The sequence below is a fragment of the Bos indicus x Bos taurus genome, chromosome 8 (assembly GCF_003369695.1).
Source record: "Bos indicus x Bos taurus breed Angus x Brahman F1 hybrid chromosome 8, Bos_hybrid_MaternalHap_v2.0, whole genome shotgun sequence".
Classification (NCBI taxonomy): domain Eukaryota; kingdom Metazoa; phylum Chordata; class Mammalia; order Artiodactyla; family Bovidae; genus Bos; species Bos indicus x Bos taurus.
In genome coordinates this window covers 42,176,656-42,195,152 of record NC_040083.1, presented here as the reverse complement: position 1 = coordinate 42,195,152, position 18,497 = coordinate 42,176,656, and the positions used below count along the sequence as shown (strand labels likewise).

The 18,497-nt window shown below is 41.5% G+C and overlaps 1 protein-coding gene across 6 annotated transcripts in view; it reads left to right on the top strand.

The window, feature by feature from the left end:
- Positions 1 to 18,167, top strand: part of SMARCA2 (SWI/SNF related, matrix associated, actin dependent regulator of chromatin, subfamily a, member 2) — a 179,726-nt gene extending 161,559 nt beyond the window's left edge. For 4 of the 6 annotated variants that reach the window (XM_027549377.1, XM_027549379.1, XM_027549378.1 and 1 more), the window contains 5 exons: positions 6,776 to 6,881; positions 7,397 to 7,498; positions 10,741 to 10,873; positions 15,435 to 15,577; positions 17,241 to 18,167. In XM_027549377.1, the coding sequence (XP_027405178.1) occupies positions 6,776 to 6,881; positions 7,397 to 7,498; positions 10,741 to 10,873; positions 15,435 to 15,577; positions 17,241 to 17,276 (520 nt within the window). In that variant the 3' untranslated portion in view covers positions 17,277 to 18,167. The remainder of the gene's footprint in view (positions 1 to 6,775; positions 6,882 to 7,396; positions 7,499 to 10,740; positions 10,874 to 15,434; positions 15,578 to 17,240) is intronic. The other 2 variants (XM_027549380.1, XM_027549381.1) reach the window with 1 other exon arrangement.
- The last annotated feature ends 330 nt before the right edge of the window (positions 18,168 to 18,497 follow it).

Here is an 18,497-nt window from a genome sequence, read left to right as displayed (position 1 = left end):
GTGTGGTTAAAGCCCCTGAGGTGTTTTGCTACAAAGTAGCCAGTTGAACTTCCTTTAACTCAGCATTTCCCGCCCCCTGTCCAGGGAACACTGTTAATGATCCATTAAGCTCATCTTCCATAGGGTACACTTATTGGGAAATGAGGGCTCAGAAGTTGCATTTAGTCCTGAGAGAGTCAGCTCAGGGAAATGTGGATACCAGGACTTAATTTTGCCCTCCTTAAACAGTACTGATACTCTCAGATGTGTACTGGGATATGCAGCTCTTTGCCTCCTGGTGACTTGACACTTATTAATGATGCTCAGCCAATTTTAACCATGTACAGCAGGTGGGCAGCCCACAAATAAACTTGGCCCATCCGCTTTCTGAGGCACAGAAGGCCTCCCCGGGGCTCCGAGCTTCAGCCTCGCCCAGGAGCCCAGGGTCTCTGCCTCTCAAAGCTTCAGGACAACCAGCACAAGCAACCTCTCTCTGAGGCAGGGGAAAAAGCCCCAGCTAGAAACAAGGAAACTGACTTTCTTACAGGGCTGATAAGCTGTCTTCAAAACCACTCTCTGTCTTTTGATTTTAAAATGGATCGTCCTGAAAGAGGACAGTTATTAGGCATAAATGTTCTTATACACCCATAGGAAAAATATCTGCCTCGTTTCTTTAGAATCACACCTCACGTGTCTTCCTTAAGAATTTCCTAAAACGGCCATTAGAGGAAAAAGCACGCTTGGGGTGCTCGCTGCAACACATGGGCACACCCCTTTAACAGAGTGGCATTTGGGATCTGCAGCTCAGGGAGAGAGCCACTGGATTTTGTTTGCCTGCAAAAGCTTTGTGATTTTTGAGCTTGATCACAATTCAGCCAAATGCTTTGAAGCATTTTTTTTTTTTTAACATTATGAAGTTAGAGACCTGGGGAGAGATCAAAGGACAAAATATTCAGTGGAAGGGAAGGTGGGTTCTTACCTTTGGAAAGTAAGGCTTCCTTCGAGTCACTTCTGAGTCTCCAAGATGAGGTGACAAAAGCTGACCAAGGAAGCAGCATCTCCTTGAGACAGGTGGACAGTTAGAATTCCGTGCCTCCACCTGCTGTGATGAAGCGTTGTGGGAAAGAAAGAGAAGAGGAAACTAGATGGCCAGAGTCAGTATTTCTAAAAAGCCAAGTGACGGATGATAAATCTTCTCAGTCATCTCCTCAAAATGCTTGTCCAAATACACAATAAATAAATAATACTCCAAACCTCATGTCCTGGTCATCACCTTTGCTTTGCTGTAAGTTCAGGGAGAACTTACTTCGTTGTAAGTTCAATGAGAAAATTCTGAAGGAATAGATAGGAACTTTATATAGTAGATTCTGTTAAAATCTACTTTTTTAAAATAAAAAAATTTATGGAATTATTGTTCTATTATTCTATTTATTTGGCTTTATATGGAAGAGTTAAAAGGTGCCAGGTGACGAACTGTGCTGTTTACGGTGACATAAACAATACTTGGTCATATGCCCCTCAGACGACGTTTCTCTGGGAAAAATCAAATTAGATTTTTGACTTATAGCATGCTTTCAAAGAAGGCAACCCAGGAAAGTGTTTGAGGTCTACTTTATTTATGGATGACAGTATGGTTCCAAATCATATTAGATTGTAAATCTTCATTTTGTTGAACAAGAGCACATTATTATTAATGTTTATTTATGCTCTGACATTTCTCCTTATGGTCCTTAGTTCACGCCTTTTAAAAAACCTAGTTGAATGTGTATTGCATTTACAATTTGATATCCTGTTGGTTTTTTTCCATTGAATGTCATACTGAGCATTTTTCCTGTCTTTTAAGGCACATAATTTAAAACTACATAATTTTAGATTCTAGCATTCCCTCACTTGTTTTTTCCCCTAATTGTTTAGCATATTGGCTGCCTTATTTTAAATAATCCTGTGATGAACATCTTTACATGTACATATGATATACATATGTATATATCTTTATCCATATTTCTGCCTAGAGTAGATTACCAATCACAAAACCATACATCAGAGTATGATTGCATTGAAGACTTGTTAGAGCCTTGGTGCTTTTCTTATTGAGCTGAGCGAGCCCTTTAAGTCTCCTAACTTTGGGGCATGTACCTTGCATAAACCTGGGGTAACCTCATTTTGGTTGATAGGCACATTGTATATCTAGTCCTTAAACAACCCTTGGGGTAATTTTCACAGCTATCCATTCCACTACCAAAAGCTAGTCAGCCCACATCCCATTCTGTTTTGGTATTGCCTCCTATATGCCTCAAGAAGCCGGGAAGTCAGATTCTCAGGCTTGTTGGGAGTTATTGGTATTGTCCGTCAGTACTCAGTAAGATTCAGATGAGAGGCCTCAGCAGAGAATGCAGAGTGCAGGTGCTCTGACCCCTGCTGTATGACTGGCTCAGGTTTCTGGGGGCTTCCCGGATAAGCAGAGTGCTACTCAGATCTAAGTGTATTTTTAAATGGTATTTACTAAACCCTATAGGAATCTGACCCTATAAAAAGACACATGCTTTCACCTACTGCCCTCCAATGCTGACCCAGTTTTTATGGTTTTCTTCTCAAATGATTTCCTATGTTTGACTCCTTTAGGACTCTAATAATTTTCTGTGAAACCTTTCCAACTACAAGTGGGTGTTCTAAATCACGATGAAATTTTCTTATGGAGGCAAGAAAACCATACATTTTTATATTCATTCATTAAATATAAAAAAATATAAACAAAACCTATTTCAGCTTTAGTTGAGATTACTTTTCCAGAAGTATCCATTAGGAATTCTTGTCAGTAGATCAGCTTTGGCAGGTAAAAACACAAATCATGAACCAGCCAAAAAAATGTTTTTAAAAGGACCCTTAACCAATATCATTAAACACATACTAGCCAGCATTTTCGGAGAAGGCGATGGCACCCCACTCCAGTACTCTTGCCTGGAAAATCCCATGGACGGAGGAGCCTGGTAGGCTGCAGTCCATGGAATCGAGAAGAGTTGGACACGACTGAGCGACTTCACTTTCACTTTTCACTTTCATGCATTGGAGAGGGAAATGGCAACCCACTCCAGTGTTCTTGCTTGGAGAATCCCAGGGACGGGAGCCCGGTGGGCTGCCGTCTCTGGGGTCGCACAGAGTCGGACAATACTGAAGCGACTTAGCCGCAGCAGCAGCCAGCATTTTAAAGGAGTAGGTTTCTAAGCTAGTATTACAGCCTTATGCACTCTTCCAGCTTTACCTAAACTGTAATCAGAGGTAGACCTGATATTTATGTGACATTTATAATGTCTGTAATCATCATTTTAAAGTCACAGTAGAAGAGATGTGAAATTCTTGCCATTCTGTTTGTGGAGGTAATGGGAGAAAAACTGGCTCCCAGATGAAGCACAGCAAAGCAAATCTCGTGTGTGCGTGTGTGTGTGTAAGCATGTAAACTCTACATGCAGGACTTGCAAACCGCCATTAGCATAGTGGCATGTAGGGCTTTTCTATCTCATGTACCATGACAGCATAGCCAGGTGTCTCTTTGACCTCTGGAGAGGAAATGTGTTTGCCCACCAGCACCTGCGAACTCTGTTAAATGCAGTGGGTTCCTTTATGTTTGTATTTTAGGTTATTCTACTTCTCCACCCCCTACATCTTATAGGATCACATTTCTTATTCTGTGATAGACTGTTGTATGAAATATGTGGGAAATCAGACCATTTTGGAGGAGGGGGACGGGTATCACTTTTGCCATGGCAAACAGCACACTTGGAAATTATAATTTCTGCTCAAGCCTTAAATGTATAAAATGACATAATGGAAAATGCCTTGGGGGTAGGATAAGAAATGGAACACCTTCTGCAAATCATTGTACAATTAGTCCATTGTTCTGTACTTTAGGGGAAAAAAACTTCCTGGCAGTGAAGAAAAAAAGTATTTGAGAAGGTATATTGAAAAAGCATTTGTTCAGCTTAAGTTTGAGAAAGAAATGCCAAGAATTTAAAACTCTGTCAGGCTGCCTTCTTTTTTTTTTTACCTTTTTAAAAAAACCTTTAATTTAGGGGAAAATAAGTTATCATAACAACATTAGCAAGTGGTCCAGCTACCTCGTGCATTCTATAGGTTATATAAAAGCTGAATGTCCTTCAGGACCACCTGACATTTCCTGCCTGGGGTTGAAATGAGAATTATCCCCTCTGATAAGAGATGGGGGAAGGGTTCTGACTGCACGTAAAGTGTTCCCATGCTCTGTGGAGGAGAGAGAAAACCCAACATACATAGAATTAAGTTCTGAGCAGCAAAGTACCAAGAGTTGTTTAATTGAGGAGAACAGTTTCTTGATCCTGGATGGATCATGGAATATTTGAAGGGAGGAAAGGATAGAGAATGTTCTAGCCATGGAGTGAGAGGTGGGAGACTTGGAATTTGTGATAAAGAGGGGATCGGCTGACGTACTTGGGAGTACGCATAGAGAGGCTGTTCTGACCAGAAGAGTCACATTAGCAGGACAGACACGGGGTTTGCAGAGAAGGAGCTGAGGAGGGCTCTGAAAGCCAGACTGAGGGGTTTGAATGGAGATGGTTCTAGTGAAACCACAAGAAGGTTTCCTTAGATGGTGTCCAGGTCTTCCTTCAGCTCTGGTCCTTGGTTCTTCGGAGGTGTTGGGGGTGGGGGGAGGATAAACAAAGTGAGATAGGAATATTAAGCCACATGAGCCTTTGTTTTTGAAACCAAGTAAATTTATGTCATTTTACAGGTATTGGTCCTGAGTTTCAGGACATTCAGCTGTCTCTTTTATTGAGCATAGATAACTCTGGACTTGTCTCCTTCATAGGTTCTAGAATATGTCTTGGGACCAGGACATCAGATCGAGATTGTTTGAGCCATTCTGTCCCTGATGAAAAGAGCTTTACCACACCCTCAGTGCAAACTGCTTCTTTCCTACTTCTCTAGTAGCACAGATGAAATTGAGAGGATGTCCATCACAGGTGTACACAGCAAAGATATACTTGTAATCCGTCAATAGAAAAATGACACCATCTGTTGGCAATGTAGAAAATGACACTGAAGATGTCACTGAGGGTCAGGTGTTAAATCCAAAATTACAGAGAGGTCTGACTGTTGCTAGGGTATAAAGAATGCCAATTGTAAACAGAAAAATGAATATCTATAAGTTCCTGTATTGCCTTTCAGATATTCATTAACAGACTGGTGAAATGTTTGTGTATTTAAGTCTCAGAACGGGAGAAAGAAAAACAGACCAGAGATTGTGGCCCTGTGTCAAAGGTGACAGCAAATGAAATGGCTTTTTTCATATTCTATATGGTATAATACATGGTGGTACCGTCACATTTCTCAACCTCAAATGGGAGGTAGGGGTGGCTGAGGGCAAGAGAACACCTTGGTTCTTGCCACAGTAATCTTTAAAATCCAGCTTCCTATCAAAGTCCAGTCTTCTTATACCTCGTGGGTTAGCCCCTGGTTTTAGTATTCATGAGGCCTGTATATGCATTAAAAAATAAAACTAAATACTGACCCAGTATCACAGAAAAACTCACCCATTCCTTTGACAGGATTTTCGGTTAATTTATGCAGGCCCCTTTGCACTTCAGCATTTTCCCCACTGGTTGCTAGGCAACCATTTGAGTTACTGCGCATGCCTTTTTTATGATAACTGTCATTATGATTATTTTTTAATTATACGACTGGGACTATAGATTAAAACAGCATATTGTCACTCATTCTCTGCTGCTGCTTCTAGCATTATCACTCACTCCTAGGATTACCTTCCAAAATTTACATGGCAGTGATTTATTTTTATTTTTTACATGTATTTCTGGCTTCACAAAAGAAGTGGAGATGGCATTGTAAGGGAAGTGAGATTTTTGTGAAAAATGACTATACCATATCTCCCAAGCTGTTATTGATCTAGATAGGCTCAGTCAGAAAATAGGATCCTGAGCCTCAATTATATCTTGTTCCTTTGATTGTGTCTGCTTCTAACATTAAGTAATGTTAAATGCTTATATTGTATTATGGTCTGTTTCTCAAAATTACAAAATGTGCAGATTTGTTGCTATTAAATGTGCTTTCAAATAAAGCTACCATGAATTGAGGGGGTCGGGGGGAGGGTACAGCACTGATCCCAGGCGCATGAGGCAGCCACACTTGCTAAATATGTTTGTTCTTTTCTGCACAAATTACTTCATACACACAAAATGGAGTTAGGCAAGATGAAGGGGTTCCTCCGGCAAATAATAATAAAGGTACGTGTGGTTCACAGTGTGTAAAAATGCTCTCAAAGGAATAAGACTGCAAAGATAAGACAGCCCTAGTTCATACAAAAGCTTTTCATGTGAATTTCCAGAGTATGTTCTCACATACTATTTTCTGAATATACAGTGAATGTGAAAACAAAGGGGTATGGAAAGAAAGTCCGTGTATTTATTTTTTTTATAACCAATTCAATTATTACTCATTTAGAAATGGAATTTTTGGTGGAATGGGATATTTTAAATATTTGTATCAAACTGAAGAGATTCACTCTGTGGACTTCCCATATGTATATGACAGAAGTGGAGACCTACTGGTATTTTTGTGTGATTTTGAAGTTAGCACCAGGGACTAATCTCTCATAGCGTTAGTTGTAGGATTTTCTTTGCTCTAAAGAGCCCCATGTTTCTATGCATGGGATGCCCTTTGCTTTCTTGACATTTTCTGAAAGAGAACACAAGTTTGTCTCAGCAGTGCGTGATCTGTTATGGTTCTGTGTGTTTCCCCCACCCTACAGTTCAGGGCGACAGCTCAGTGAAGTCTTCATTCAGTTACCTTCAAGAAAAGAATTACCAGAATATTATGAATTAATTAGGAAACCGGTGGATTTCAAAAAAATAAAGGTACATCTTTTGTTTACAAACTTTTATTCCTTAAATAAAATAGAGATGTAAATAGGTTGAAAAAATCATAATTATTAGGACCTGACAGTGGTGACCTATCTTACTGCCACTGACACCCACCAGGGCTCGGCACTAAAAAGGTCAGGATGTTCCTGTGCCTTTAGATGTACGTTATTTAATCATCGTATTGAGGGTTCATAGTGATTACACTGCATTTTATTTAAGAAGTCTCAGATTGCTCCCATGACCCCAGAGCTCTTACAGGCTCCCGTCACATGCTCCTCACTGCCCCTTGGAAGCAGGGTGGTCTCTGTGGATGGCGCCCCCTGGGGTTGTGTAGCCCCACCTCTCTGGCAAGACTGTCTACTGGGAAGACAAAGGGGAGATCAGGCTTTGCTAACTAAGTATTGATTGTTGTATTTTTACCTCCACCCTCCCCCACCCCTGCGCCACCACCGCCCCCCCCCCCGCCCCCCCTCCACCCCCGACTCTGTTTTATCCAAAATTTCCATCAGGAAAGAATTCGTAATCATAAGTACCGGAGCCTGGGTGACCTGGAGAAAGACGTCATGCTCCTCTGTCACAATGCTCAGACATTCAACTTGGAGGGATCCCAGGTGAGACACGTTTAACCTTAAACATGCCTGTGTTGTTTTCAGCAAAATATTTTCTATCCTGGCAGAAGAAAAGGAAAAATAAAAGCCGATCTTTCCATGTTACTTACCTGTGTAAGTCAGTCGAGGCTTTGGCATTTTTACATTAATGCCAGCTCCTTTGTACCGTATCCCTGCTAGTTCCTACTTGTGCTTCCCTTTTAAGGCCTGGCTTTTAACCAGAGGAGGAATTTAAGTTCATAATATAATGCCTAAAAGCTAGAGGTACAATCTCTGCTTTTATAGAAATGGTGTATTTGGTTATATTTACCTTGGGTTTTCTGATTGTAACTTTGCCTCGGGAGCTGAAACTGTTATTTTCTTTTAAAACAAAAATTATATAGCAAAAACAACCATCACCTCTAATTGTTACAAAAATGCTTTTTTATCAGGTCAGCTGCAATTCTCTTTACTTTCTTTCTCTGCAGTTAGTGGGTATAAGAGTCTGTAAGTAATTCTATTAAAATAAGTAGGTGGAGGACACTCTGGCTTTAATTACACCTCAATTCCACTCACCTTTTGTAGGAACTCTCCTTTTCCCATCTATGCTCTCATACTCAGGAAGCAGAAAGAACATGAAGGCAGGCCAGTGTGTCTGCCAACCAATGCAGTGTTAAACCACCATCAAATTCCTTAGGCCTCTTTCCTGATCGGGCTTTTTAATCTTCATGTCAGTTCTAGTCACTAAATTGGAGAATGTGGGCCTCCTCAGAATGTGCCTTGAACAGACTATATACCTTTCCAGTTAATGGGACTTAATATTAGTGTTATTTTGACCAAAACAACAGGTCTTGAAAGCAAGCCTTCGTCAAATAAATTGAAGGTGAAAACTAGGACACGGTTAAGTCCGAGGCTCAGTACGGAAGGGTTTCGTGAATGCCTGCTTACGGTTTGTGGGTAGACTGGAGCTTCTTCACAGGACTGTGGCTGCATCGTGATATTCACCCTGACCCACCACCCCCCGTTTGCCACACTGCCTCACCCCTGACCTGGGGTGATAAATGGCCTCTCAACTGGCTTCCCTCCCAGACCCACCGGGATGTTGGTTTATCTTTCTCTAAGCACCTTCTTATTCTGTCCACTGCCCACCAAGCTTTGAGCTTCCCCACGTACTATTAAAATGTAGAATGAATTTAATCATCATAGTCTGCTTTCTGAGGTTATATCCTCACTCCTTGCTGTTCCTCAACCTAAACAGTTCATAGTCCAATAAGACAGGTCCCGTAAACACCCACTTCCCCAGATACACATGCAGTTGTAGGAAAGAATATAAATACAGAGTTGCTGGATAGTAACATCTTGCATAACAGCCATCCCATGTCATAACCAGGAAATTGATGATGGCTCCACTCCAGACACATCTTTGTGATTCTTGCCCCCTCATCTTTTCCTTTGCTCCCCTTTCCTAAAAACCCCTCTTTCTGACCCCTGATAGGATCATCCTCACCTTTAAGATCCAGCTAAACTATAGTGTCTCTGGCGAAATTCTGCCCCAGTGGCCCCATCCCAGTGTTTCTTTACCATTTTTAAGTGTACAGCTCAGCAGCATGAAGGGTATTTTCATTGTTGTGCAATAGATCTCCAGAACTTTTTCACCTTGTAAAAGTGAAACTCTGTAATCTTTCCACCAAACACTGTTCTACCTTCTCTTTCTATGAATTTGACTATTCTAGACAGCTCATAAGGGATCACACAGTATTTGTCTGTCTGTGAGTGGCTTATTATTTCACCTAGCATCGTGTCCTCAAAGTTCATCCATGTCGTATAGCATGTAACAGGACTTCTTTCCTTTTTAAGGCTGAGTGATATTCCACCATATGGATACCTCATTTTGTTTATCCATACCTCTATGGATGAAATGTGGTCTGCTTCTACCTCTCGGCTACTGTGAACAGTGCTATTGTAAACAGGGGTGTGTATGCATCTCTTCGGGACTCTGCTTTCAGTTCCTTTGGGTATATATCTGGAATGGGCTTGCTGGATCATATGGTACTTCTGTTCTGTTTTTTGAGGAAAAGGGCCATTTTTGAACTTTAGAGTTCTCTCAGCAACCGCACAGGGCTGTGCTCACATATGTGCATACACTAGAAATAAAGCATTTATTGCAATACTGTTGGCTGGCACAGATAAAGTCAGTAATAAATAATGGTTTTCCATTTTTGTTAGGAGAATTGCACCTTTAAAAAAAAAGTTGCTATACCACAGTACTTGATGGAACAATTTAAGAAATACAGTTTGATTTATTTTTTCCTTCTAGATTTATTGAGATTTTAGTGACCTAAGGCACTGTGTAAGTTTATAGTGTACAGTATAATTTTACTTACATAAATCATGAAATGATTGCCACAGTAAGTTTAGTGAATATCCATCATCTCATATAGATATAAAATCAAAGAAATAGAAAAAAATATTTTTCTTTGTAATGAGAACTTAGATTTACTTTCTTAACAACATTCATATAAAATGTACAGCAGTATTGATTATATTTACCATATAGTACCTTACATCCCTGTAACTATTTGTCTTATAACTAGATGTTTGTATCTTTTGACTGCTGCTGCTAAGTCGCTTCAGTTGTGTCCGCCTCTGTGCGACCCCATAGATGGCAGCCCACCAGGCTCCCCCGTGCCTGGGATTCTCCAGGCAAGAACACTGGAGTGGGTTGCCATTTCCTTCTCCAATGCAGGAAAGTGAAAAGTGAAAGGGAAGTCGCTCAGTTGTGTCCGACTCTTGGCGACCCCATGGTCTGCAGCCTACCAGGCTTCTCCGTCCATGGGATTCTCCAGGCAAGAGTACTGGAGTGGGGTGCCATTTGCTTCTCCAATCTTTTGACTACCTTCATCCAATTCTATCTTCCCCTACCCCTGCCTCTGGTAACCACAAATTTGATCTCTTAAGAAATAACATTTTTTTAAACACTAGTCTTGCTGTCAAAAATGAGAGGACATTTTTGCTGTCTTCTAGTCTTGCTGTCAAAAATGAGAAGCCCACCCTTCCCTCTCAAGCATGTGCGCACACACACAGATGCTGAAATTAGTTCAGCTGTATGTGGACTTTTCCAATAAGAATCTCTCTGTAGATCTGAGTTTGGTGTTTTCCTGTTGGGTGTCAGAGGTGTGGGCACAGGGAAGAAAAGAGCACGCTGCATTTGTGAATTTCAGGCCCTCAGATTGGGGTTTTTAACGGTTGCTATTTTGACCCCTTAGATCTATGAAGACTCCATCGTCTTACAGTCAGTGTTTAAAAGCGCTCGGCAGAAAATTGCCAAAGAGGAAGAGAGTGAGGATGAAAGCAATGAAGAGGAGGAAGAGGAAGATGAAGAAGAGTCGGAGTCAGAGGGTGAGTCCACGTGGTGTCTCCACTTCCTTGGGCCCTGGCCACCTGCGTCGTTTCTCACAGGGCAGATGTGAGAGTCAGGCAGATCTGGATTTAGGCCTTGGCCTTCTGTGGCCTTTCTGGGCAACCCTGGCAGTGGACTTAACCTTGCTGGAGCTCAGCGTCCGCCTGTGTAAAACTGAGCTTCTAGATACACCTCCAACCATGCAAGAGCGTAGCACGTGGCCAGGCTCACAGCACACACTGAATGTTGCCTTTGGAAATCAGTGTAATAGACATTTTCTACCAGCGCGGCTGCTAATACCACCTTGCTGTTACCCAGCACGATGGGTCTCTAATCTGGGTGGCTGCTGGGCTCCACCCCTGAGTTTCTGACTCGGTTGCCTGCGGTGGGGTCTGGGAGGCTCGTGTCTCCACTGGGTGCTCGGGGGTGCATCCAGCACTGCACTTTGAGAATCACCACCTTGACACTCAGACTGTGGTGCATTTTGTCCTTCGTGGATCAGATACTGATCCTGTCTTCTAAGTTTTGATATTTTATTCATCATGGGGTTTTTTTGGCCATGAATTTTGAGCTTTTAAAACATCGCATCGACTGGTATTTATCTTGGTTACTGAATCTTGGAGCCCTCTCAAGTTTTTCACCCAAGGCAAGAATCTCCCTAGTCTTAATCTAGTGCCAGCCTGGATGGGTAACCATATTATTTCAAAGGTTAAGGCTGCCTTGAAAACATCTAAAATTTCTTCTTACCTAATTATGTTTTCACCCCATACTTCCTCTCAAAGTAATTATAGTCTTCTAGATAAAACAGTATAGGTATGCTTTAAAATTTTTTTATTAGATACATGCTTAGTACAGACAACTTGGAAAATATTTTTAAGAAAAGAAAATTGGTAAAATTCCATCATCCGATATACATTTAACTCCAGTTGCCTTCCAGTTTTTTTCTACACACAAATATTTATAGAAGAATCACACACTGTTTTGTAGCATGGTTTTTCTATTAGGAACATTTTCCCACAGCAAAGAGGTTTTTATACAGCCATATATACGAACACCCATTAATGAATGTACCAACAGGGAGTAATCTCACTCTGAATAATGCTGTCTGAACATTCTTACCCATAAATCACCGCACACATTTTAAAAACACATCTGATGCCTACGTATTGCCACAGAGAATGGAGCTGACATCTTTGTCAGCAGAGCACTTAAGTGTTTCCCCACACCCGCATCTGCTCTCGGGATTATTCTCTTTAGTGATTCTGCCCCTTAAGTACTAGTTTCACCTTTTTCGGTTTCGTCTGGTTACTCCCTAGTTTTTATATCCTAGTGTTTGATGAGTAAGTCGACATAATTTTTTCTAGCTAAACAGTTCCGAATTTTAGAGCGAGATTGCTAATCTGTTTTCAAATAGCTCCCTTCGTATCCCAGCTATCAGTTGACTTTTTCCCTAACCTCTCCTGAGACTTAGTGTATTAACTTTCTATGGCAACTCTAACAAATGACCGCAAACAAGCCTCAGTACAACTTACACTTACTGTCTCACTTCTGTAGGTCACAAGTTTGCTGGGGGTCTCTCTGGGCCAAAATCGAGGTGTTAGCAGCCTGCGTTCCTTTGTGGGGGTTCCAGGGGAGAATCCATCTCGTGTCTCCTTCTCATGTTGCATCTCTTTGACCCTCTCTTCTGCCTCCTCTTCATCCACAGTCTTTTTGTTGTTGAGGTATAACGTATATATTAGGTTCAAATATACAGCATAATGATGCCATATTTGTGTATATTTTGAAATGATCACAGTAAATCTCCTTGACATCCATCACCACATAATTAGAAAAAAAATTTTTTTTTTCGTGACAGGAACTTTGAAGATGTACTCTTAGCACATTTCAGATATGCAGTACAATATTCACTGTACTCACCCTGCTTACCTTAAACCCCATGACTTATTTATAACTGGAGAGGTATACCTTTTGATTCCCTTCACCCATTTCCCACCCCATCTCTGCGACCACCATATCTGTTTAGTTTTTAATCTCACATATAAGTGAAATTGTACAGTATCTTTTGCTCTCTGATTTATTGCATTTAGCATATTGCCCTCGTGGTGCATCCATGCTGTCACAAATGTCCATTTTTAAAACACTTTATTTCATATTGCAGTATAGTTGACTTGCAGTGCTGTGCTAGCTTCAGCTGCACGGAAAAGTGATTCAGTTGTACACAGACGTGCATCCATTCTTTTTCAGATTCTTTCCCCACATAGGTTATTACCCAGTTCTGCTTAATCTACTGCTAGTCTTCTCAGGGGTTCCCTTGTGCCTAAGTTATTTTTGCTGCTGTTAAGGTTTTTTAAGTTTTGACATTCTAATTACCATATGTGTCAGTGGGCGTCTCTTTGGGTTTTCCCTTATTTAGGAATCCCTGGATCTGGACCAGCTGTGGGTCACTGCACCAGGGGTCGGGTTTGCTGTGAGATTATGTCTCAGCCTCTTTGCTCCTCTTACCTGCCTCATTTGCCCGGTGTGGAGGTGTCCCTCGGCCAGTTTCTGCATCTTTTTCAGAGGCAGTTGTCCCATTTGTAGCTTATATTCACTGTGTCTGTGGGAGGAGGCGAGTTCAGCCTCTTCCTGTGTCATCATCTTGAACTGGGAGCTCCTCTTCTTCCACTTTGAAGGACCTGTGATTAGACTGAGCCTACCTGGTTGGTCTAGGATAATCTCCCCATCCCAAGGGATTACGGTATGCTCCCTGCTGCAGTGCAAAGTGAATGTATTGACAGGGTCTGAGGATTAGGACAGGGACATCTCTGGGAGGCATCATCATTCTGCCTACCACCTTGGTTAATTAGAACTTGTCACAGGTCTATGTGGTGGTAGCGTAGAGCCTTAGAATGCTGTTTAAAGGGCCCGTCTGCTTAAAGGGCCAGTTTGTTAGCCTAGTAGCCTGTGGCAGCCTTTTAGGTGGGTTTTGTGGAGGAACACAATCCACTGACTCACGACCCTGATGGCTTTCCAGTGCCCACCACTCCTGTAAGTATTTAGATTGTGTTCTTGAGCATGTACTTTCTCGCCTTTGCTGCCCGTCTTCTGCCTTTTCCTGACTTCCATGGATTTCCTGTACTCCTGTGTCAGGAAGAACTACACCTGTATAGGGAAAGGTAGTACACTTTTTCTTTCCAAATTACTATTTTTTAAATTAAAGGCCTTCACATCTTACACACATTTCCATTAATAGGCAGACCTTCTCATGCCCAGTCTCTTCTTGTCCTAAATGACTCTACCCAAAGCAACGTGTCCCTGCCTTATAGCTCATTAAGCGGCAGACATGTGGGTATGGTAGATGGAAGAAGCCTGGACTAGAAATACTGTTTTGTGCACTAGGATTTGCCAGCTTCTGCCCTATTTGGGATGGGGGGAGGGCATATGTTGTCCCTACCCTTCAGAACAGCTGTGTCTCATCCTTTTTGTCAGCCTACATGTCCATGGAAGACTTAATCTCTGGAAATGTTCAGTGGGTCTCTCCCCCTTCATAGGAGTCTGAAAAGTTCTCATCTCTGAGATTCCCTCCAGAGCTGATTGCCTCCATGACAATTATGTATTTCTAGGGTCTCAAGACACCACCAGACATGATATTCCAACAAAACGAGTTTGAATGAGAGACATTCATTCTCGGTCACCTCATCATCCATTCCTGAAAATGCTGTTCTAGGGACACCTGTCCCAGAACATTGCTGGAGGACAGATTTTCTGTGTACCTTGGGGTGTATACCTGTAATTGTGGTATAACACTTTGACCTCTTTCTTCCAAATGTTTTTATTTCTATCCTCAGAACAGTTCTGTGAAAGTGGAAATGGGTGCCATCTTTCTGTATGTGTGTATACTTGTATTCTTTATATTCTCTGTATACAGAATTATATGGAATTTTATGTCATCTATAGAGATTCATACACACAGGGATGAATATATTTGCAAATAGGGATGTATACTACTTTTTCTGGAAATAATCACCAGAAAGAAAACAGTAGGAAGAGAGACTAGAGAAGAGAAAAAAGCTTTCAAATTCATTTGTTTGTTTTTACTTTCCATTTTGTACCTTGCTGTGCTGTTAACTTTTTAAGTCAAATGGAGTTATTTAAACAGTAAAATCATTGGTTTTTTTTAAAAAACCCTTTTACACTTACGTACATTTTTTAATGTCAAAGTTCTCTTTTAAAAAATGCCCATACCCCTCCATGCAGTCAGTAAGGCAGCTTTCACCATCCTGGTTATTAGGAAGATCCCTGTTCAGCCATCAAGAGACCTGGAAAATGACCCAGCGCAGCTTCCTTCTGGGACCCCATTCCATCTAGTTGCATGTTTAGGGTGACTATGTAACTTATCATGCAAACCAAGACACATTTGCAAATGAAAGAGTGCTAAGTATAATTGGATCAGCCACTGGAGAACAGGCATGAGTCAAGGACATTCTGGGCACTCTGTCATCTGTAGGCTGGGATCATTTTACTACTTGTGAAAAGATTCCCCTGTGATTCCTCATTGCTGTCCGTTTGGTTTCATTGTAGCGAAATCTGTTAAGGTGAAAATCAAGCTCAATAAAAAGGATGAGAAAGGCCGGGACAAAGGAAAAGGCAAGAAAAGGCCAAACCGAGGAAAAGCCAAGCCCGTGGTGAGCGATTTTGACAGCGATGAAGAGCAAGATGAAAATGTAAGTACGGCTGTCTTCGCTGAAGTTGGGAAGCCCTCCCCACTTCTGTTTCCCTCTCGTACGCCCATGCCCCTTCCACCCTCTATGCTTTATTACTCAGAATTGAAAATGTAAAGATTTGGTGAGATTTCATTATTGAGGGTTGTGAACTGAGCTGCGTCATTTATAACAAAGAATTTGGGGCTTTGTTTATTGTCTTCAAAAATGAAAAACTGCTAAATCAAGTTCCCTCTTTCCCTTTATCTTCCCAGTGCCTACTTACAAATAGAGTTTTCTGCGTGGCCGGTTAATATTTTATAGCCATACCACCCAGCATACCTAGTATATAGTGGTATACGGAGGAAATAACCATTACATGAGAGGCTGAGAAAAAGTGATAGGATGTCAGAGTTTTGGATCTGAGTTGCTACTTCAGGTGCCATACAAAGAACTCAGATGAATTTTACATACCTAGAGGTGTTATTTTTAAAATTTGAAAAATTCAGGGTGCATTGATGGAGCCAGGTCCTGACATAAGGACCATCTCATATGGTACCATACTTAATGCTTATAATAATCCTAAGATACATGTCAATCTCACCTTACTACAGAAATCAGTGCTTATCTATGTTATGTGTGTTTTACTGCAGGTCATGTAAGTAAACAGCAGAGGCTGATTTCAGACCCAAAGAGGATAGCTCAGTCTGGGGTGCTGCCCTTGACTCTGTGGGCAGCCCAGGTAGCTTCTAATACAGTGCCTTCTGAAGGGCTCTCCATTTCATTCACTTTCCAGAGGACTTCCAAGTTCCCTACCAGCAATCCCCTTCTTTTGCTTTCTGGAAAGTTAATTTTCCATGTTCAAATGTATGCTAGTTTGATTTTCCTTCAACATATTTGCCATTGAGGTCTGTTGAGAAAAGTTTAGCATTCTTATCCCACCCCACCCAGCCTGAACCCTTGACACAAGCATTTTCAAATACATTTAAAATCCTAAAATCAAAGGCACAGTACTTTATTCTCCCTTGCAATGTGTGCATGCTCAATCATGTCTGACTCTTTGCAACCCCATGGACTGTAGCCTGCTCTCCATGGGATTTTCCAGGCAAGAATACTGCAGCGGGTTGCCACTCCCTCCTCCAAGAGATCATCCCGACCCAGTGACTGAACCCACATCTCTTGCAGTGGTAGGTGGATTCTTTACCACTGCACCACCTGGGAAGCCCATGGATTTTTCTAACAATAGTGCTCAAAATAGAAACCACTAGCCATGAGCTTCCCCGGTGGTCCAGCGGTTGGGAGTCTGCCTGCCAATGCAGGAGACACAGGTTCAGTCCCTGCTCCGGGAGGACTCTACATGCCACGGTCCAGCTAAGCCCACGTGCCACAACTGCTGGGCCCGCACTCTAGAGCCGCAGCTAGAGAAAGCCCTCGCACAGCAACAAAGATCCAGCAGAGCCATAAAGAAACCATAGGCCTTGAACTTTTCATACCCAACTGCAAGAGAGCACAGCTCTGCCACAGACGGCTGGCACTGCTTTGGGGTTTCCAAGTAGGAGCTCCCCTTTTCAGCACAGAGCCTGTTGATGCCTCTTTACTAGCAGGGTTAACTGTTTCCACAGTGTCATTTCTTTTCCACATTGCCTCTCCATGGCTTATTGTCTTTCTGTCCTACATTTACTTTTAGGAACAATCTGAAGCCAGTGGGACTGATGATGAGTGATCACTACGGACATTTTTTTCTTGGAAGAATGGAACTCCTTCTTCCCCTCTCTCGTCTCTACCCAGTGAGTTCATTTCTCTTATGGGCACTGGGTCGTTTCTATATCATTATCATCTATAAACTAGCTTTAGAATAGTGCCAGACAAACATATGATATCATGGTGTAAAAAAACACACACGCATACACAAACCTTTGTAACATATTGTGACCAAATGGGCCTCAAAGATTAAAACAAACAAAAAAGCTTTTGATGGAAAAAATGTGGGTGGATGGTATATTTCTATGGGTGGGTCTAATTTGGTAACAGTTTGATTGTGCCTGGTTTTATCACCTGTTCAAATGAGAAGATTTTTGTCTTTTTGTAGCACTGATAACCAGGAGAAGCCATTAAAAGCCACTGGTTATTTTATTTTTCATCAGGCAATTTTCAAGGTTTTTATTTGTTTGGTATTGTTTTTTTTTACACTGTGGTACATATAAGCAACTTTAATAGGTGATAAATGTACAGTAGTTAGACTTCACCTACATAGACATTTTTCCATTTTATGCTCTATGATCTGAAAAAAAAAATGCTTTTTGAATTGTATAAGATTTATGTCTACTGTAAACATTGCTTAATTTTTTCGCTCTTGATTTAAAAAAAAGTTTTGTTGAAATCGCTATTGAATATTGCAATCTATATAGTGTAATGGATGGCTTCTTTTGTCAACCTTATCTCCTATGTTACCAACGTGTATCGTCTCCTTCTCCCTAAAGTGTACTTAATCTTTGCTTTCTTTGCACAATGTCTTTGGTTGCAAGTCATAAGCCTGAGGCAAATAAAATTCCAGTAATTTCCAAGAATGTGGTGTTGGTGCTTTCCTAATAAAGATATAACTGAGCTCAACAAACACTGCCTCTGGTTTTTGAGTTCTGGGAGATTAAAACCCTGGTGCCTGAGTAAGCGTCTCCTGCAGAGGGCCAGGCAAGCTCTTTCTACAGTGCAGATGGTAGGAAAAAGAATTCTTCAAGACTAAGAGTATCCCCTAGAATGAACCGGTGTGTTGCAAGGGAGCAGAGTTTATTGCTTGTGTGACTTTAACCTTACATAACAGGACTGATGATGCCATGGACTGAGTCACACTAAGCCCCTGCTCAACCTTTTCTAGTGGTTTAACTTCTATTTACTTACCAGAAAATCCACAGGTACACCTCAGATATACTGCAGGTCCAGTTCTAGA